General features: G+C 26.0%; 1 protein-coding gene and 1 long non-coding RNA gene across 3 annotated transcripts in view; one reads left to right on the forward strand and one right to left on the reverse strand.

Annotated features, from left to right (window-relative positions):
- LOC107457037 (homeobox protein abdominal-A-like) overlaps positions 1–19739 on the forward strand; it is an 80087-nt gene extending 60348 nt beyond the window's left edge. Inside the window, exon 3 of the mRNA XM_016075074.4 lies at positions 9188–19739. Within this exon, the coding sequence (XP_015930560.1) occupies positions 9188–9738 (551 nt within the window). The 3' untranslated portion in view covers positions 9739–19739. The remainder of the gene's footprint in view (positions 1–9187) is intronic.
- LOC107457034 (uncharacterized) overlaps positions 1–21145 on the reverse strand; it is a 74942-nt gene that overhangs the window by 10066 nt on the left and 43731 nt on the right. Inside the window, exon 4 of one of the 2 annotated variants that reach the window (XR_015430865.1) lies at positions 7498–7539. The exons of the other annotated variant lie outside the window; for it this stretch is intronic. This is a non-coding gene — a long non-coding RNA (uncharacterized LOC107457034). The remainder of the gene's footprint in view (positions 1–7497; positions 7540–21145) is intronic. 2 annotated transcript variants of the gene reach the window in all.

The raw sequence follows: 21145 nt of genomic DNA on the forward strand, positions 1-21145 counted from the left end.
TAATTTGATCCAGAATATTTTCAATGTACATGATGAATCTCGAACTAAAGATTTTTTAGTCTATTTTTAAGCTTTTAAGGATATTTTTATTTTTATTATTCAAATATGTATACATGATTCCAAAACCCCTTTAGTACACTGTAAAAAATTCCGGATTACATTACGATACGCATTTTGGGTGTATCATCCGTAAAGTCCCTTTTTATCGTAAAATATTGTACCGTAAATTTCACAGTAGTATTTATTTTATATAAGAACGATTCAGTGATTTTACAGTAATGATTGATGCAAAAATTACAGTATATCAGATTTTTGTTCCGCAACACCGGTAAAAATGGATTTTACGGAAGTATTGCACCCAAAATGCTTTTTACAGTACAGTGTACTCGCATGTCTAAGAAGTAAGCTGAATAATTTCTTGTTAAAATCATTTTGGTGCCAAAATTTATTTTAGTAAAATGCGCGAGAGCCTTAGTAATGTTCCAAATTACAATTGTTTTTAGAAAAAAATATTTTTCTAAAAGACTTTCTTTACAAAAATATATTTTTCTTTTTTGCATAGCAAAAAAGCACTTTTTTTCAAAACAATTCTTGTAAATATAAATTTTCAGGTTTTTTATAAGATGCAAATAATATTTTTTTTTCTTTCAACATGTCGTGTACACAGATCTAAAGATTTTATTTCACAATTTCTATGTTTTCCCCCAATTTCGGTGCGCAACAAAAGCATCATCTTTCCCAAGTGTTCATAAGTCTTAGCTATCCATTGGTGGCATTTCTCATTACACTATTCCTGGATCGCTGCCGGATAACGAGCCTGAGCGCCATCACAGTCAGTATCACATGAAACCCTTTATCCTATCAGACTAAGGGAAAAAAAAATATTTATACCCTACTCTTTTCTTTCCTTGGAATTCTCCATTGAGCTATATAAGATACCTGAGACGCCATTTTTTTTCGTGGACGCTTTCTCGGGGGAGAGATACTTTCCGCAACACTTTTTCCGCTTCTTTTCCTGCATCAAAGATTTAAAATAAAAAGAATAGCGAAGATACTTTGAGGAAGAAAAAAAAAGAAAATATGGAGCTGATGGTAATTTTATTACGCTATATTTTTAAGAATTTTTTTTATCCTGTCCAAGATCCTTTTTCAAAAAATAAAAGAACGTATTAAAAAGATGTAAAAAATCCAACAACTCCCTGCATTGAATATTTCGCTATTTTTACTTTCACGTTATTGAAAATTATGAGAGTTTTGTGTGAAATGAGTTTTAGATAAATTAATCGGATATGCATTGAAATTGCTTAGTTTGTTACCTTCGAGCATCGTATCGATAAGAAACTTGTTACGTCATATAATCGATAAAATTATGGTTTTCTTTCAAGGGAGTTTGACTTTTTGTCAATTTTAGATAAAGTTTTTAGTTATTGACCAGTTTATAGCATAAAAGCTTTTAATATTATACGTTTTTAATTTATTAAGCACTATTACACCATTCATTAAAAGCAATTGCTGCGTATACCTACGTGTACTTTCAAGTAATGAAATTAAAACAGCATTATATAACTTACAATAACTATCACGTAGAAAATAATCTTGTCCAGATATATATATATATATATATATATATATATATATATATATATATATATATATATATATATATATATATATATATATATATATATATATATATATATATATATATATATATATATATATATATATATATATATATATATATATGATACCGTTAAAGTATATAATGCAGTTATTTCATAGAATACCTAGTTGTTCCATGAAATAACTGATCGTGTCCATTAAAGTGTGTAATATGTTATTAATTTGACACTTTAACTAGTTATTCTATGAAATAACTAGGTATTCTATAAATTAACTAATGAGAGACAATTCAAATGAAAAAGAAACAATTTATCTAATTTATGCAGCGTATAAATGGTATTTATTGAAACGTACCATAAAATCATTTGTTACTACAAGGATTACTAAAATGACGCTTGGAATTACAAAGAACATTATTTCTAAAACAAAAACATTTTTTGTTGACACACTGGGTTTTACACGAACATTTTTTAATCCCTGACAAGTACCTAAACTTTGAGCTGTAGCATATAGATTATTTTACACTTTAACGGGCTGCAGATCGTTATTCTATGAAATAACTAGTTAAACCATGAAATACAAGAGAGTTTTACACTTTAACGGACACGATCAGTTATTTCATGGAATAACTAGGTATTCTATAAAATAACGGATCTCATACTTTAACGGTAACATAAATATATATATATATATATATATATATATATATATATATATATATATATATATATATATATATATATATATATATATATATATATATATATATATATATTAAAATCAAAGATGTTAGAAACATGTAAAAATCCAACTGTTTCAAAGCAAAAAATTTCGGATCGAATTACGGTATAAAGTATCGTCAATTTGGGTGCATCATACGTAAAATCCATTTTACCGTAAAATCTATTTTTACCGTAAAATATTATACCGTAATTTATATAGTGTTATTTATTTAATTAGAGTCATTCAGCGATTTATGGTAATGGTTATTGTTAAAAATACGGTACATCAGATTTTTATTACGTAACATATTTCATTAAAAATGGATTTTACGGGAAAAATTTCAACGCCTTAAGAGCCGGTACTTTTTACTGTAATTTGGTCCAAAATCTTTCGCAGTGTACCCGCAATAATTTTTTCATGAACTTTGAATAAAAATTTTTTTTCACGTTAGTAAAAATTAGATAGCTTTATGAAATAAGTTTAAAAATTTAAAATAAACTTATAACGTCGTATTATCAGTATAATCATGAAAGCTACGACCTTCTTCTGAAGAAGTTCAACTTGACACATTTTTTGTTTTCAGTTTTTGACATAGTTTTTAGTTATGGGCTTGAATTATAGCCTATGGTATTACAGCCTTTAGTATTATAAGTGGCTAATTATTATTCAATATTGAAAAAAAGTTAGGCAGCGTAAGTCTGATGCATTGTTTCAACAAATAAAAAAATTAAGTAACAAGAATCAACAGGAGATAATTAATATTTAATGTTGCAGAAATTTATGAGGCTTCACTGCAAAATGAATTTTGAGTAAAGTAAGCGCATATGCATTGAAATTGCTGAATTTGAACCTTCTGGCATTTTATCAAAAGAAAAAAACTATTTCAAAAAACTTATTTTTTGTAAATTTTCGATAAAGCTTTTAGTTATTGTCTTAAACAAAAAGTGTGCAATGTTATGATATTCATTAAAAAAATAAGAATTAAAATAAATAAAAATAAAATAAAATAAAAAACATTTCTTTACGTTTTCCAAATTCGTGCTTTCAACAATTAAATAATTATTAACAGTTCAAAACTCGAAAACTAATTATAATCCGTTTTATACTGCTAGAGATTTAAAAATAAATAAAAATAAAAGATCGTGTGAAAAAGGTACAAAAATTCAACAGCTCCCTGTGTTCAATATTTTGCTATTTTTGCTTACAATTTACTGAAAACTATAAGAGTACTATGTGAAATGAGTTTCAAATAAATTTATCAGAGTTTTTTACCTTCCGTCATCACATTAAAAAAAAAACTTTGTTACGTCATATTGATAAAATTACGATCGTCTTTCAAACAAGTTTGACTTAAAATATTTTATTTTGTTCATTTTATCTTTCAGTTTTATCCTGAAACATTATTAAATCGCACTATTATACTAATTATTAAAAGAAAAAACAATTTTACTTACATTATCTTGATGCGCGCTTTCAACTAATAAAACAAAAATAATACAGCATTAAATAACTTACGATAACTTATATTTAAAATAATTTTTGCCTCCAGTAAATGATACTTACAATAACGTAAATCTACAATAATGAATCAAATGTTTCGTAAAAAGACAAATGTTTATGTGTCTAAAACAAACATGCATTAATAACATAGCAATTAAGAGAAATAACGAACTAGTATAGTACAAAATTTTAGATACATATTTGATACATATATTAAAATATATAAAGCTGTTAGAAATATGAGACGAATAATTAAATATATATTTGTCCTGCATTGTTGAAAAATTCCGGATCAGATTATGGAAAAGTACCGGCACACTAGGTGCATCATCCGCAAAATTTTATACAGTATCATTGTCAATAATAATTATTTAACTACAGTGATTAAAGGATTTTACAATAAATATTACTGTAAAAACTACCATATATCAGATATTTTGTTCCATAAAATTTTACGATAAAAAGTACCGGCGCACTAAGCACCGGTGCATTTCACCGTAATTTTTGCAGGGTACATGATGCCCTTTTTAGTATATACTTCATAAATGTCAATACTTCAGAATGTAATACTTTATTACTATTTACTAAACACACGTTTTTTAATGATTTCTTTTTTTTTAATTTATGAACCTTATGCTTAAAAAATACATAATTTATTAAAGTGATTACTGTTTTTAAAATTCCTGATTGTATACAAGCGCATAAAAGAAAACAAAGTTCTCCAAAGACCATTTTCATTGATTTAATGATGAGTGTTATCAGTAAGAATTAATCGAGATCTTTAGTAATGAATCTTTCAATTCAATAACATGAATTAAAGAAAGTCTCTTTTAATATAGTTTACAATCATCATCATTTCCGACATTTCTTAGCTATGAGACGGAAATGTTCAATTTATTTTCTTGATGGTGATTGACAAAACAGTTGCAGCCTCTGTAAACATTAATGAATCCGTCTTTACTTCTGTTACGCTGTATTATTGGGTATATCATTTCAATCTTATCAAAGGTGAAAAGTGAATGATTTGCTTCGTTCACTTCCGTAAATAAAATAGAAAAATGCGAATAAATTCTTATTAGATGTCTCCAAAATGATACAATCATCAGTGATTGGAAGCGTGTCTTATGTCTGTTTTCAGTTAAATAAATAAAAATTACATGATACGCCTACGGTTTTAATGTAGTCTTTAGGTTTAGAAAAACATGTCTTTTATAATTAGACTGACTAAAATGTTGTTTTTAAGGCACTAGTGTTTTACATAAAAGTTATATCGTAGTTATTAGTAATTTACTATTTTAAAACCAGTGATTTTGTCAATATAATTTGATAAATTTTCTATCAAAAAAGGAAGAATTTTTTAAATAAAATGCATTTTAATGTTATAGAATAATGCTGCCTTAATGATTTGAAGTGTTTCTTATGTCTGTTTATAGCTAAGTGAAGAAAATTATATGATACATACGGTTTTAATACAAATTTTAGTCTTAGAAAAACAAGTCTCTTATAATTATACAGAATAGAACATTATTTTTAGTGGATCGAATTGGATCTAATTATTTTCTGCTGTTTTTACTGGTGTTATGTTTTGGGGGAAAAGCTATTGCCTTGTTGATTAATATTTACCATTCTATAAACAAGAAATTTGGGAATGCGATTGAAATGTTTTTATAAAATACAAATTTTTTTGAAAATTATTTTAGCGAAATATTTTTTATTTTAAAAACTGTAACAATGTAGATTAATAAAGTTATTTTTTCTGAAATAAAAACATAATGCTAAAAATTAAGTGAAAATTTACAGCAAGGAAAGAAATCATTTATCGAACAATGAACATATAAAAACGGTAAATATAAAATTTATACAATGAATACAATGAACATATAAAATTTATACAATTTAATTATAAAACTCACTAAAAATAAGATGTTGAAGTCCAAGAAATTATGTTTACACAATATTTTAGGTAAAATCTGATAGCATTCAGTACAATACTAATATAATGATCAGAATATTATAAGGAAATTTTTTTCCAAAAATTAAATAAATAAGATAAAATAAAATAAAATACTGCTAATAAAATTTTTACATTTTTTAAGCACGTTTGGAATTGAAACTAATTAATTTGTACCAAAGCAAAGAAACCAAAATCAAATATACTAAACAACTTAGTCTTAGGTAGTTTTAATTTAAATTTACTTCATTACATCAAAAAAATCCACACAAATTTATAAGCATTGATTAATAACATTTGATTACTGAATTTCAGTAAATTTCCATAAAGAATTCTGTTGATTGGAGTCAACTGAGTATAACAAATTATATTTTTTAAAAGTAAAGGATTGTTTAGAACTACAAAGAATGTATTATGCTATAATATTTCACTGTAAAAATGGATTTTACGGTGAAACGGGTTTTACGGTAAAATGGCATTTACGGATGATGCATTTGAAGTGTTGATACTTTATACCATAATTTGATCTGGAATTTTTTACAATGTACTCTACTGTTGGAATGAAAATTTGAACCATAATGCTTAAACCACAATTATCAATCAAATCTATGGATTTTATTACATGCCTTGAAAGCGAGGCGGAAAAGAAAAAACACTGATAATGGAGCTATTTCAATAATGATAATTTTCGGGAGGAGTAAATCTATTCTTAGCAATAAACAATTCACTATTATTAATTTTTTCTCGGGGAAGAAGCATTTCATTATATGAATTGTATTCGTTAAAAAAAATTTGGTAGTTGTGAATGTTATACTATGCCCGAAAAAATGTAAAAATGACATTTATTTGTTACCAATTTTTACTCCCTTCCGTCTTGACATATATGGACTTTCAGCAATGTTTCATTAAAACGCCTTGCACTGAATTCTGTAATGAATACATAAAAAAAAATTTTTTTTTTCAAATTTAGTTCGAAAAAAATAATTTCTGTGTATATATGATGACTTTTTAGGGATGGAGGACAGAAGTGGATTAAACAAAAAAATTGTAATAAACAAAGCAGCTTACAGCCTAATGCATGATGATGATAATTATAAAATCTACATTAAGTTACGAAGAAATAATTTTAACAGTGCGAAACAATTGCCTTTTTCATACAAAAATACCAGAATATTTTCTATAAAGTGGAATTTTATACAGCGGGGAAAATAACAATAAATATCCTATTATTCGTGCGCCAACTTTTAAAATGCGGATATTCTTCTTTATCTTAAATGACGGTTATTAACAATAGCGGCATATTTTCGTTTACCATTTACACAAATAACAGTCACATCGAAAATAGATGTTCAACCTTGTAGTATTAACCTTGAGCTTCAATTTTCAGTTCACCTAAATTCAACACATTCATGCAATAATACCCATAAAAAAGCAAGACTCGTTTCGTTTCGGTGATTCAGAAATAATATGTACAAGAAAAAAAATTATATACGAGCGATGCTCTCAAAGAAAAAGGTTAAAAAAGGATATTTTTTGTAGTACTCTTCTATGAACAGTACGAAATTGCTTTCTATTTCAGCAAAAAAAAAAAAAAGAAACGAAAGAAAAAATTCAAAATAATGTAAAATTTTAAGATAAAATTTTTTAGAAACCAGAGATTTAAATATCTTTTTTATAAAAATGGATAGAAAAGTTCTTACCGCTAGTCAGATTACTATAATAATGCATAGTTATGAAAATATCTGAAAAACAAAAAACATTTTTTAGCCATATATTTGAGTAAGAATTTTTAATATACTTCAAATCTAAGTGAAATATATTATTGTATTATAAAACTTAGAAATTGGAAATGATTATCAATTTAATGCATTAGAATATTTGACAATAATATTACTTTTTCATATTTAGTGATATTTATGCTCGTTTTTTGTAGTGTTTATGTTTATATCATTGTGATGTTTGTATTTATGTCTAGGCTGTAAAAAATTTCTGATCAAATTACGGGAAAAAATGCCAGTACTTAGGGTGCTGGTAATTTTCACCTTAAAATCCTTTTTCATAACAACATGTTACGAAACAAAAATTCTGATATACCGTAATTTCCGTAAAATCCCTAATTCACTCTAATTAAATTAATTTTACCTTAAATACGGTAAAATGCTTACGGTGAATATAGTTTTAGCGGATTTTTTTTACAGTGTAATAACTTATTTCAAAATGTCTATTTTTTCTTCACCAAGATCCGAAATCCTCCATCATTCCTACAAAGCACAAATTATCACAGAAGCATAAGATATATATTGCTTTCGAAACAGATGCAATGCATGCCAACGCTTCAAATTGCAGTGATATATAATCACAAATAATTATATTTCCATATATTTTTTATGAAAAAAATTAAAACATTTAGGTCTCATTGATTTTGAGAAAACGTACCTGTTAATTACAAAATTTTAGATGCACATAGGTTAGTTGGATTTTTAATTATTGAGCAAAAAAGTATTTTAATAGTTACTAGAAATTATGAGACTATAGGAATTGTGATTAAATTTTGTTCTGTTTCGCAGATTTGCTTATGGTTATTTTTTATCTATTCCGTGAGGATTTTTTTAAAACAAAATTCTGTATATAATTTTTTATACATTATAACTTTCACGCTCATTCTATTTCTGAGAATTTATGATTATTTTCGTGTCTTCTGTTAAAACCTTTAAATAACATTAAACCTCTAAAATATTACAAGCAAAACTAAATTGAAATATATAAAAAAAGTAATTTAATTTAACTATGAAATTTAAATATTGAAAAGAGGTTTTACTTTCTTTTTAATAGGTTGCTATATTACCAGAATAAATTAATAATATTTTTTAAAAGCTTATGCGTAAGTTAGAGGAAATTAAAAATGTTACATTTTGTGCTGGGTATGTTTTCATCAATTTCTTCTTTTTTTGTTTGAATCGCCCACTGCAGAAAGACAACATTCCCCAACTTTCCAAAATTGTCTTAGAGCACTTACGAAACACCACACCTGTGAAATTTGCCATACAATGTAAAAGCTTCTAAATCATATTACGATATAATGTACCAGCTCTTTGGGTGCATCATCCGTAAAATCCAATTTCACCGTAAATTATTATACCATAACTTTTGCAGTAATATTTTTTTAATTAGAATGATTCAGTGATTTTACGGTAATAATTACTGTAAAAATTACCGTACATCAGATTTTTGATCTGTAATTTGAGCCGAAATTTTTCGCAGTGTAAGTGTTGTGAAAATAAAGATCTTTTCCGCATATTTAAATTGCACTATGACTGAAGTATTAACAAAATTCAGTTTAAAATAAGTTTTTATACTACTTCTAACCTTTTGTGTTTCTAATGATTGCAGGTCCAAATGGGTGTCCTAGACGCAGAGGGCGGCAAACATATACCAGATTTCAAACTCTTGAACTGGAAAAAGAATTTCACTTTAATCATTATTTGACACGACGGCGGCGGATTGAGATAGCTCATGCCCTGTGTCTGACAGAAAGACAAATTAAAATCTGGTTTCAGAATCGTCGAATGAAATTGAAGAAAGAGCTGAGAGCTGTAAAGGAAATAAACGAACAGGCTAGACTAGAAGCGAAACTAAAAGACCAAGATGATAGTAAGAGAAAAAACAGCACAAGCTCTAGTAGTACTGGAGACAAAAAAGATTCTTCTTCGTCTTCAACTATATCTAAGGACCATCATCTAGACAAAGTTAAGCATGATGCAGACGATGATACTAGAGGAAGACGTGAAAGTCTTCAAGATGATGATAATGATTCCAGAAATTCCACCAACACTGACATCAGTACTACATCTGTTGGTGATATAGTCGATACAAGTCCTGGAGTAGATCGGTTGGTGGCTAGACCGCTGATTCCTAGCTCTGATGAAGCTAGTTTACCCTAAAGAAAACAAAAATCCACCATCTAGACCTCCAAATCTGGAGATCTAGTTTACTGATTACCAATATACGACAATACTGAAATAAATTCCTCTCTGTTGCTGCTATTGCATAAGAAATACTTACTTTTTTATTACTTAGTTCAAATGGACTGATTGAGATGATGCCATTTCAGGGTTCCCACGTTGTTGCACAAACTAATTTCTAACTTAGTTTTTATATGCTCAACCTAATCTTTTATTTGATTTATGCCTTACAATAGCATTGACCTCAGCACAAAGCAGTTATCAACGCCTTTTCCGATATACGTAGTAGAAAGAAGAACAGTTAGAATGCGGAATGATTATCTTTCTTACAAAGTAACTACAAATTGTGGCGTCTTAGATTGCTTTCATTAAAGGTCCAACGATGTCAGCCTACCCTTTGTAAGCACAATATTAAAACTATGACTTAATGTGGGAATCCTATATTCGTATGTAAAAGATATCCAATTCTTGATGAATCCCAAAACATTTTTCATTTCATAAAAAGTTATATCATTAGAAATTTCATGTTTAACCCCGAGTCTACGGTGGGTTACTACAAGAACAAACTCATAACTTTTTGAATGATTTTGTAATTGTGTCTTACCATTGAGTGTTTCTATACGTATTTCATCATTTTCTACTTCATGAGACGGATTATTTTTCTCACTTATAGAACTCCAGAGAATAAATTGAAGATACAGTTTTATAGATTTTAAATAATTCAATGCTTGTTTATTGTTATCATATGAAGTAGTTTCATATTTAATTGACTGTTTAGGTGTCTTTTTTATCAAAGTTTGTTAGTTTATTTAGAAAATATTTATTTCAGTTTATGTGATTGCAAAGTAGAGATTAACTATTGTTTTCAATATGATCAATTGTGAATTTCGTTATTAAATATAAAGCTGTTCTTTACTTACCAAAAAATTTTATCTGCATTTGCAGTTTAAGTTTTGATAAATTTTTTATTTGTGAAAATTAGCTTCAATCATTCTTCTCAAAACTTAAAATGCAATAAGCACATGGTAAATAACTAACTTCTTCTGCAAGGAACACAATCTGTTCCTTCCAGAAGAAATTAGCTACTTTATTAATTAGTTACCTATGAAAAGAATTAACTTACGCGAAAAAAATTTTCATTAAAATTTAATACTCATTTTGGGATAATTTAATTTGGACTGAATAAAACGAACGCCTATAAGAGGGAATTTTTTTATGGAAATTGTTTCTCTGTCATTAAAAAGCGTTATCTGAAAATTGTTGTAAATCAAATAAACTAATAATTTTATAAACCATTACAGGTAATCTAAGAGTAATAACTGAAAAAATAATTTCATTAGTTAAAATGATGATTTTATAAAATGATAAAGATGTAGTATAAAATTTAATTTAAACTTAAAAGCACAGATTTGTTGTCACACTACATAGGAACTGCAGTTAGAAAGCCTATAGTATGTCTGAAATTAAAAATCTATTGAGGTTTTAATAGCATATTTTATTTGAAAAGAAACAATTATATTAAAACTGTTAGTCTAAAATACATAATTTTAAATCTTATTATCTGATTCTCCTAGTTTATCAATTAACTATATTACAAATACTATGATTAAAATAAGGATTAACTACGTCATTTCATTACGTTAAAGCTTATTTTCTCTTGATCGCTTATCGCAGTCGAATTAGTTCGATTTTATCATTTGTATAACCGAACTAGCATAGAGGAGATGTAATCGTAAGAGAAACTGCAGTGTTCGATGAATAAAGTTTTACATTTCTAAAAAAATTTTGAATTAATATGCGATAGGCCAAGCTGCCAACTTTTACCCTTTGGTGGTAGATTTTTCCACTAGCCGCAAAGTGAATGTATTATTATTTGATTCAAAATATTTCAGATCACCATGGAAAATGAACCATTGAAACATGTTTAAGAAAATGACATTTTTGTAGTGATATTTTCAAGAGATGGCAAGATAAAAAACAAATAAAGGAAGAAAAAACTGTTTTTTATCGCTACCTCCGTAGAAAGTTTTCTTCAAAAAGCGTAAAATTTGGCAGTTACACTGTATAATTCAAACAATATTAGTTTACACCTTCTTATATAATGTTATATATTTGAATTTTTTGTTGATTTTTATTCGTATCAATTTTCATTGAATTATTCAATTGTTAAATGCTTTTTTAACTGTTAATATAGATTAGTATTAAGTTTTTGTTGCCATTTTTGAATGTTGTTAAGTGTTAAATATTACATTCAGTGAAACTGTGTTAAATATTTTTCTTCATATGAGTGCAAAAAAAAATGTTTAAATTGAGTTTTTGTTTTAGTAAACTGCAATACAACGATACAACGTATTTAATGTTTAACACTAGATTTACCTCACAGAACAGTAACTTAGTTTCACGTGAAATGATGTTTTAAGAATATTCTAAAAACTATATATATTTTCACGATGTTTAAAGCTTTTTGTTTAAAAAAATTTCAATAATTGGACTTAAATCATGACCAATATTTCAATTCACAATGATTAATTTAGTTAGTAATAGTAGTAATTCCTTAAAAAAACAAAGACTATTTCAAGATTTGATTAGATAAGAAAATTTTCTTGATTATAACAAACAAAAAAAATAAATATTTACATTGCTTTTTTCCTTCCATTTCTGGAATTAATGGAAAAAGAGTACGACCATATCTACTAAATGCTTAGCATTGTAATTCAATTTAAGAAAAAGCTATTTTTTAATATTTTTTAAGAGTGGGTAACAAAAATTTAAAGCAGCTGTCGAAAAGCTAGAAATTAAAAAGAAAACTATTCCATTGTAATACTCATATGAATAGATGATTTCATGCTTATGTTACTTTTTAAGAAAAAAGAAAATTCACTATGCGTCTACTCCACATTTAGAGTACATTTTAAACACAAAATGTACGAAATGTAAAGAAACTTTTTGCAACATCGTTGAATAAATATGTCTTTAAGATTGTTCGGAATACATAATAAATATATTATAAGTATTTCAAGCGTTGTGAGTCTATTTTTAATGACATATTGGAAAAAAAATATTTCAAAAAAATTAAACAATTTGCTTTTAAAAGTATTAATTGATAGAAGTAATACAATATGTTTTTGATAGGTAAACCTAGTGTCCATCGTTATTGTAATATTTTTTTTTTAGAAATTGTCATATTTAATGAAAATAAGTAAAGATTTGTTCATTACCTTGTAAAAAAATTGTTCACTGTCATTTTTATGATTGCCCAAGGTATACAAGTGTTTGAAAATATTTTGATGGATGGAAAACATCAGTGAAATATCACATTTGAAAGCAAATAATATGTAAATAATACAGCATTGTAATTCATAAAAAATTTGATAAAAAATCTGAACTAAAATGCGAATCAATATAAATCTTATAATTATGAGAAATTAATAACGCGTTTGAAATATCCTTTTCCAGAAGTGTTTTAAATTAATTCCTTTTATTTCATATTTATTGGAAAATAATTTTACGGAGAAAATTGTGCTTAAGACAATTTATTTTCAGATTTTCTTCCAAAAATTTATTTCTTTATGTTTGGGCTAAAAAAAGGAGGACTTTTGAACTAATAAGTGGTTTTTCATATAATTAAGTGTAATAATCATAGTTTGATTCATTGATCAAAGCTAATAGAAGCATTAGCCGTTATTTATTACATACGCAACACATTCAATTTTTTTTTACCTCAATCGTATTTATAGCCTTAACTATGTGTAAATAAGCTATCAGTAAAGTAATTTCAATTACTATTGAATAAGTATTTAATATCTTCACTTTCTCTGAGCAAAAATATGTATTTAAAATGTCTTAAGGGTGTTATTTTTCATTATTTTATGTCACAATTAGTTTTCAACATGTTTTAATTCCTTATATATATATATATATACATTTGCAGTTAATACTATATTAATCCTTTTTACCAAAACTTAAAATTTTAATGCAATTGACCAAAAGTTTACCGAAAAATAATAACAGAATAAATGCTTTATTAAAATTTCAATCACTTCAAAAATTCATAAATAGGAAATAACAGTTGACATATTTCAAGGGCTCAAAAAACATGCCCCCATTTTCAAGACTTGACAAGCGAAAGTGAGTGAGGAGACAAAAGTTACTTGAAATATAAAACTTAATATCGACAACTTTTTATTTTATATTTCGAATCACTCTTGTTTCTTCTCATTCACGTCTGGTGAGACTTGAAAATGGGTGCCTGTTTCCGAGCGCTTGGAAAATTTTGACTGTTATTTCCTACATATATATTTTTGAAGCGAATGAATTTTTTAATAATGTAATACCTTACCACTTAAATTTTTTTGGATTACTTATTTAACAGAAGTTTGTTTAAGTTTGTATGTTGAAGATTAAGTTTGTATGGCAAATTCTGCCATGGAATTCAAACACTGAAACTCCAAATCATAAAATATCTTATAATTAGGATGAGGTCAAAATTGTTTTATATTTTTTTTTAAACACGATTCAATTTTACTAATTGGTATTAATTTTCAATGCCAACGAAATATGTTTCAGCTATTAGAAATGTAATCCGTACGACCATTTTATCAGTAATCGATAAAATTTAGTGTTACGTAGAACATATGAAAAGTCAAATTAACTAAATATGAGTATTTAAAATGAAATATCAGAAAGCAGCTTTGAAATTTGTTTCTAAAAATGTTGTGTTCAGATATAGAAATAAAATAAAGCTACTATTACAAATATTTCACTGATGTTAAAAAAGACAATGAATTTAACAATAATGATTTGTGTAATAATATTTTTAATTTAAGAATAACTTTAAGTATAGCAATCTGTGCTTGAGATTAATTTTGAATTTCAGGTATAATATAATGTTTTAAAATTGATTTTCCCTATTAGTATTTATTTAAACTCACAATTTTCAATATTTTATCAATATTTTTTTATTTAAAACTTCGTAATTGATATTTCTTTCAATTGAGATATTTCTAATACAAAATTTCAATTACATTATAAATTTTAATAACTTTTATACTTGAAATCAAATAGTATTATTAGCAAAGAAACCGGCAAAAATACAATCAAATATTTTATTCATTATAAATAAATTACACGGTATTTTTTAACTAAACAAAATACTATCATAGAATACATTAAGTAGTATTTTTTAACAAAAAATATTCTGCTTACTTTGCTCATTTTATTTTTTATCAGAAAGCGTTAAGTGCGTTTAAAATACAATTTTAATCTGGTAATTCAAGAAAAAATTGCAATTATGTTAAAAATATTACAGGAAAATTTTTTATTTAACATTGATCATATTAGAGAGTTTCTTTTTTCTTTTGCTTCCAACGCCTTTCTAACTATTTTTAAAGAATTTCAACATATCTTTTGTATATTATTCTAATTAAAAGTTCTTCTGCGTTTAACTTGTAGAATAAAATATTTAATATATACCTATATATATATATAGATATAATTTTATTAAAATATTTAATATATATCAATATACGTAAAACGTATATACGTAACTTTAGAAGGAGATATCGAAGGGTTTGAAATTAGAGAAGTGCGTTGCATGGTGAGCGTCGTATTTTAAACGCGCATTTTTATTGAATGGTACATAAAATATTAACAATTAATTTTTGAACTAAAATGAGTTAAAATAAGTCGACAACCCTGAATTTCAATAATTTCAGTTACTTTTTACTAATATCTTCGCTTAAAATTTATTATCTCCTTAAAAATTCATATCTTATTTTTACTTTTTTAAGCAAAAAGCGTGATTAATTTAAATGTTTGCAAGTTTCATTACGAAATAATTTATCAGAATTTTAATTTGGTATTTATTTTCAGAATCTTAAAGAGGTCTCGAAATTAGATGTAAAATAAAATTAAGTACTGGATCTTTTTGTATTTAATAATTTGTTAAAAGGTAAAGCTAAGGGACATTGCGTGCAGGTCAACGAAATAATTGAAACAAATAGTAAATATTAATTTTTTGCTGAATTAACTATAATTAATATTGAGTTAATTTTTCATTATTATTTTGTCATTATATAATAGTTGTAATTATACCGAGAAAGTTCCTTTTTGAAAAATATCCTTAGAGGGTAGGAGAGATGGGTAGGAGAAATTTTTATTGATAACAGCAATTAAATGGGGGTAACAGCAATTGCACTTAAATAAAATTGTTGCAAACATATACCATAAGATTGAAAGTAAATATTTCACCTTAACAATTAAGGAACCAGAAAAGCAAAAGAATTTTAATTAAAGCTAAATATTAAAGAAACGCATCTCTCCCAGCATATGAACAATACTCCATTTCTCGTAAGTAGTAAGTGTAAAAACTCTCACATTTTGGTACACTGCTAAAACTTCCGAATCAAATTAGTATAAGCGCCCTGAGTACAGCATCTGTGAAATTTTTACCCTAAAATTTTATACAGTAATTTTTCTAGTAGCATTTACTTAATTGCAGTGATTTTACAGAAAACATTACTATAAAAATTACGTTATATCACAATTTTGTTCCTTGAAATTTTACAATAAAAATGGGTTTTTCGGTAAAAAGTACTGCACCCGGTGCCGGTACTTGTCGGTTCGTTTTATCCTTGATTCTATTTTCAATTAGCTAGTTCATTCAAGTGCACACTGCAGTGCTGCTAACCTACAAATACATAGAAATGCTGGGGGCAAACCGTCAAAATTTCCACATCAAATTACGATAAAAAGTACCGGAACCCAAGGAGCATCATACGTAAAATAAAATTTGCCGCAAAATCCGTTTTTTCGTAAAATTTTATAACTTATATTTAACAGTAATAATTATTCAGTGATTTTGCAATGAATATAACTGCTAAAATTATAGTATATCAGATTTTTTGCTCCGTAAAATTTTACTGTGAAACAATATTTTATGGTAAAAATGTCCAGTACCTGTCACTTTACCCTAATTTAATCCGGAATTTTTACAGTGTGTACTCAATCCCATTCCAGTTGTGTGCGATTTCTTCGACCTTGTGTCTTACCTTACTATTATTCCTTAGCGAATCGATGGGCATTTTGAAGAAAATTAAACTTATTATTAATTACTAAAAACGATTTATTAAAAAAAAACAAATAAATTATAATGTTACTGATTTCACTTAGATGTTTAAAGTTTTATTTCAAATTTCATTGATCCGTTTATTTTTGATAAAAAAATTTTTAAATTTTTTTTACTTATAAGATAACTTAAATTGCATTCAATTCATTGGCAGTCAGTTTTTCAACCCACAGAAAAGTATTTATTAACTAAATAAATAATTTTCTGTGTATAGACTTATTAAATTTGAAAAAGAAAAGAAACAAGTCCTATCAGGAATGAAATTTCTTTTAGCATGAATTTTTTTTTGTTCGCTAAATATTAAGAGTCATACAATGTGATGTAAGCATGTAAGTATTGATTAGTTCATAAATGTAGTCGATTTTTTTCCTTAAATCAAGTATTATAATTCAGTTTTCAACAGTTATAAATTTTACGCATTATCATTCATAAAATTTCAATTCCTTAGTGCAATTTAATAGAAATCGCTTTAATATGGAAATTAGAAGTTTATTTAATTCTGTCGCCAATTATATCTCTTTAAGACAAATATTGAATTATTACCAATTCAAAATTGCTTATTTCAATGAGAATATCATTAAATATAATTGATTTTAATTTTCTTCATCAATTTAGAAATATATTATTATTTTTTGCAAAAAATTAAATTATTGTTTAAAATTATTTTTAATTAAGAACACATATAAGTTATTTATCTTTTAAAATCCCCTTGTATATAAACGCCCTCTAGCAGAATTGAAGGAAATCATATAATTTGTTCAACTAAAACCAAATGTCTGTTTTGGAAAAGACAAACTGCTGACAAAACTGAAGATTTGAATTTCAGCAGCAACAGTGCAATTAATTTTCCTGCGAAACCATGTATGTAAACAGTGCACAGTTGTGTGTTTGTGTTTTTGTGTACTAATGTTGATTGACTATAAGTACATTTTGCACATGTGTGTAAGTAAATAAAGAAAAAAAATTCACAGGAGTGATTTTGGAAAAACAGAATAGACGTTTTGCCAATTTCTCTCGTTTCCATACGTATTTATGCTACCACATACGTTACTCGTCAATGTTGATGGTAAATAACATTTTATCACATAATAAATATATTATATATATATACTTATAATCTTTTACAACATTTCAGTGGCTTGACTTGCAATATACAGCTGATAAAAAAGCTTTGTTGTTCGCGTCTTACTATCATTGTTAATTCTAGTGTGGAATGTGAGTTGTAAAAGTTCACTTTTTTCTATTGTTCTGTTCATTTGTTAAATAACTATTGATTATTAAAATTCCAAATGCTTTCTTGTAGAAACAACTGTCCAATATTGGACTATTGAAAAGTGTAATAAATACTATGCTACGTACTATTACCTTGTTTCAACGTCAAAACGATTGAAATTACAACTGGGTCCCAGTGCAAATCTCAAGTTTTACTTTTTAAGATTTAATGTGAGAAAAAAAAAGGAATATTTTTTTGAAATTATGAGCAGTTTAGGAACTATAAATTAAAACGCAAATACGAAATACTAACTGTAATCACGGTAGTTCTAGCTTGAAAATTATTAAAAAATATCAAAATTAATGAAGAATGAATTGAAATTGAAAAATAATTGTAAAAATTAAACTTTTAATTTAAAAGGAAAATTATTGTCGTCCGCTAACTTCTCTCTCTTCCTTTTACAAAAAAATCCCGAAATTTGCATTAATTAAATTAGGTTCTAAAATTCACTCCTTAATCAGCCTCAGAGCATCTGCGAAAAATCTTCATCAATTCTTTATTTTTTACTTTTAAAATTCAAATTTTTATTCATTTTTAATTTTTATTAAAATTCAAATTTTTAAATAAAATTTGTAAGAGAATTAAAAAGCTTTCATAGGCTAATGAAAAAATTTAATGTTATATTTTTTCAATAAAATCAACTTGTTGAAAATATATTCGTTTATTACACACTTTTGCATCAAAATTACTAACAGAAAGCAATTTCAATAGCATTTTCTTTTGACTATTTTAAGTGTACTATTTTATCATCCACTAAACTTAGTTGATATTATGCATTATATTGAACTTAAGTAAAGAATATATCCTTTTTATATGCATTATAATTTAAATATCAATATCTTAGCACAACGGACTATAAAATGTTTATCTTTTTCCTAAAGGTAACCACTAAAAAATAATTCGCAGTTTAAAATAAGTTAGTTTTTAACTTTTGAAAAATAAAAATGAAATATTTCAAGCATCGAAAGAATTTAATGAGCGAATATGATGCTATTTATATGCATACATGGTAATAGTAACTAATTTTAATTAGATGTTTCATCTAGGTAAATAATAACAAGAAATTTCAGTTTCAATTCTGGATTAAATTTCTTGTTTTTTCAAATGTTTATTATAACAGAAACAGTGAATCATTATTTTCGTGCGAAAAAAAATTGCAATTGGCATGTAGTCTAAGTAGAACTAAATTATGAAGCTTTTTCATTTGTATATTTTATTTTTAAAATACACAAAGTGATAAATAAAATAATTGATGTGAAAAATAGTTTATTATTTTTAAATGTCTTATTACTACTTAAAAAGTGCACAATTATGTACTTGCGAGTTAAAGTTACAACTAATATGTATTCTAAGGAATTTATCACTATGCTATTTTTAATACTACAATTTGACTCCATAATAGTTATATTCTTTTTGGTGTTGAAACAAGTGTTTAGCCTGTAGAAATCTTAGTTGTTAAACCGCTTCTACGCCTGTAAGTTCGTGTAGTTCTACAGTCTGATGAAAGATACGTCATTATACGTTAGTACTTACGGACATAACTCAGATGATTGCTCTAATAAATACAAATCGCAAGAGTTATTTTGTGTTGTATTATCAATCATTTTATTTACATTAACTTACACTATCATACACACTTTCAGAAGAAAAGTTTTACAATTTTAAACTTTTGAAGTACTAGGAAATTGAAATAAATCATTATGATGAAGTTCATCAATAACACATTACTATTTTTAACTCTATATTTTTGTAAATAAAAAACAAAACAGTTTTAATGCTTATAAACATGATTAAGATTAATATTCAAGATAAAAAATAATATAAGAGCAAAAATAATAAAATCTATTTAATCGTTCTTCTATTTAATCCGCCACACATTTCCTCCTCTATCTGTTTATTCCCGAATTGTAATTGCATAAACATTCAATTCGTCAAATATTATAATAATATTTAGTCGATTCGTTATAGTTAAACACGAAATGCTGACATTTTCAAGTTTTATTGAACTATCGAATGCAGTAAAAAATATGTAGAATCGTTACAGTTAAATAACCCCTTTTATTATTGCACCATCGCATGTAAATTTTCAGAATATATTTTTTTATGTACACTTTGCTTGAAAACTATTCAGATATGTACTAATATACAATAATTTTATATGCAATATAAAATTATAAATTTAAATTACAATTTTATAGTATAATTAAGAGGTCCGTAAAATCATTAAATGATTTAAATGCTCTGAATTGAAACATCAATTTCAAACATAATTTTTGTTGTTATTAAATTTAGTTTCTATTCTGAAATAATAGCTAAATTAACGAATGCAATTAAGCTTTTCTTCAATAAAAACATACTATACTAAGTGGGAATTGTAACATTTGTTAAACAATTGCTCTACACTGTAAAAATTCTGGATCAAATTACGATAAAAAGCACCGGCACGTTTACCGTAAAATCCACATTTACCACAATATGTTAACCGGACAAAAAATTTGCTATATCGCAAATTTTGCAGTAATAATAACAATAAAATTACTTAATCCCTCTAATTAAATAAATTTTTCTTTAAAAACTACGATATAATATTTTGAAATAAAAATGCAATTTACAGTAAAATGCATTTCACGGATGATGCAGCCAACATACTTTATTCCATAATCAACGTAGGCTAAATAACGCTTTCCCCTTATCTCCTGAAAACAGCTCCTAAAAACCAAAATACCTCATCAAAAAACTCTATCATAAATTTAATCAAAAACATTTTAAAGTTCTATTTAATAACCTGAAAATCATCAGTAAAGCATCCTGATAATACTAACAATAAATCTTAAGATCTTCAGAAATGTTCAAAAGCGAAATAAAATGATCAAAAGTAAATTGAAATTAGCAACTTTATTATTTAATTCCCTATTTCCACAATAATATTCTGGAATTATCTTATCATCATGATAGCAAGTAAGTACAATTTAGAAAATCATTTCTTT

This window comes from Parasteatoda tepidariorum, chromosome 12 (assembly GCF_982258835.1).
Source record: "Parasteatoda tepidariorum strain Cologne lab strain chromosome 12, Ptep-v5.0, whole genome shotgun sequence".
In the NCBI taxonomy this organism is placed as follows: Eukaryota; Metazoa; Arthropoda; class Arachnida; order Araneae; family Theridiidae; genus Parasteatoda; species Parasteatoda tepidariorum.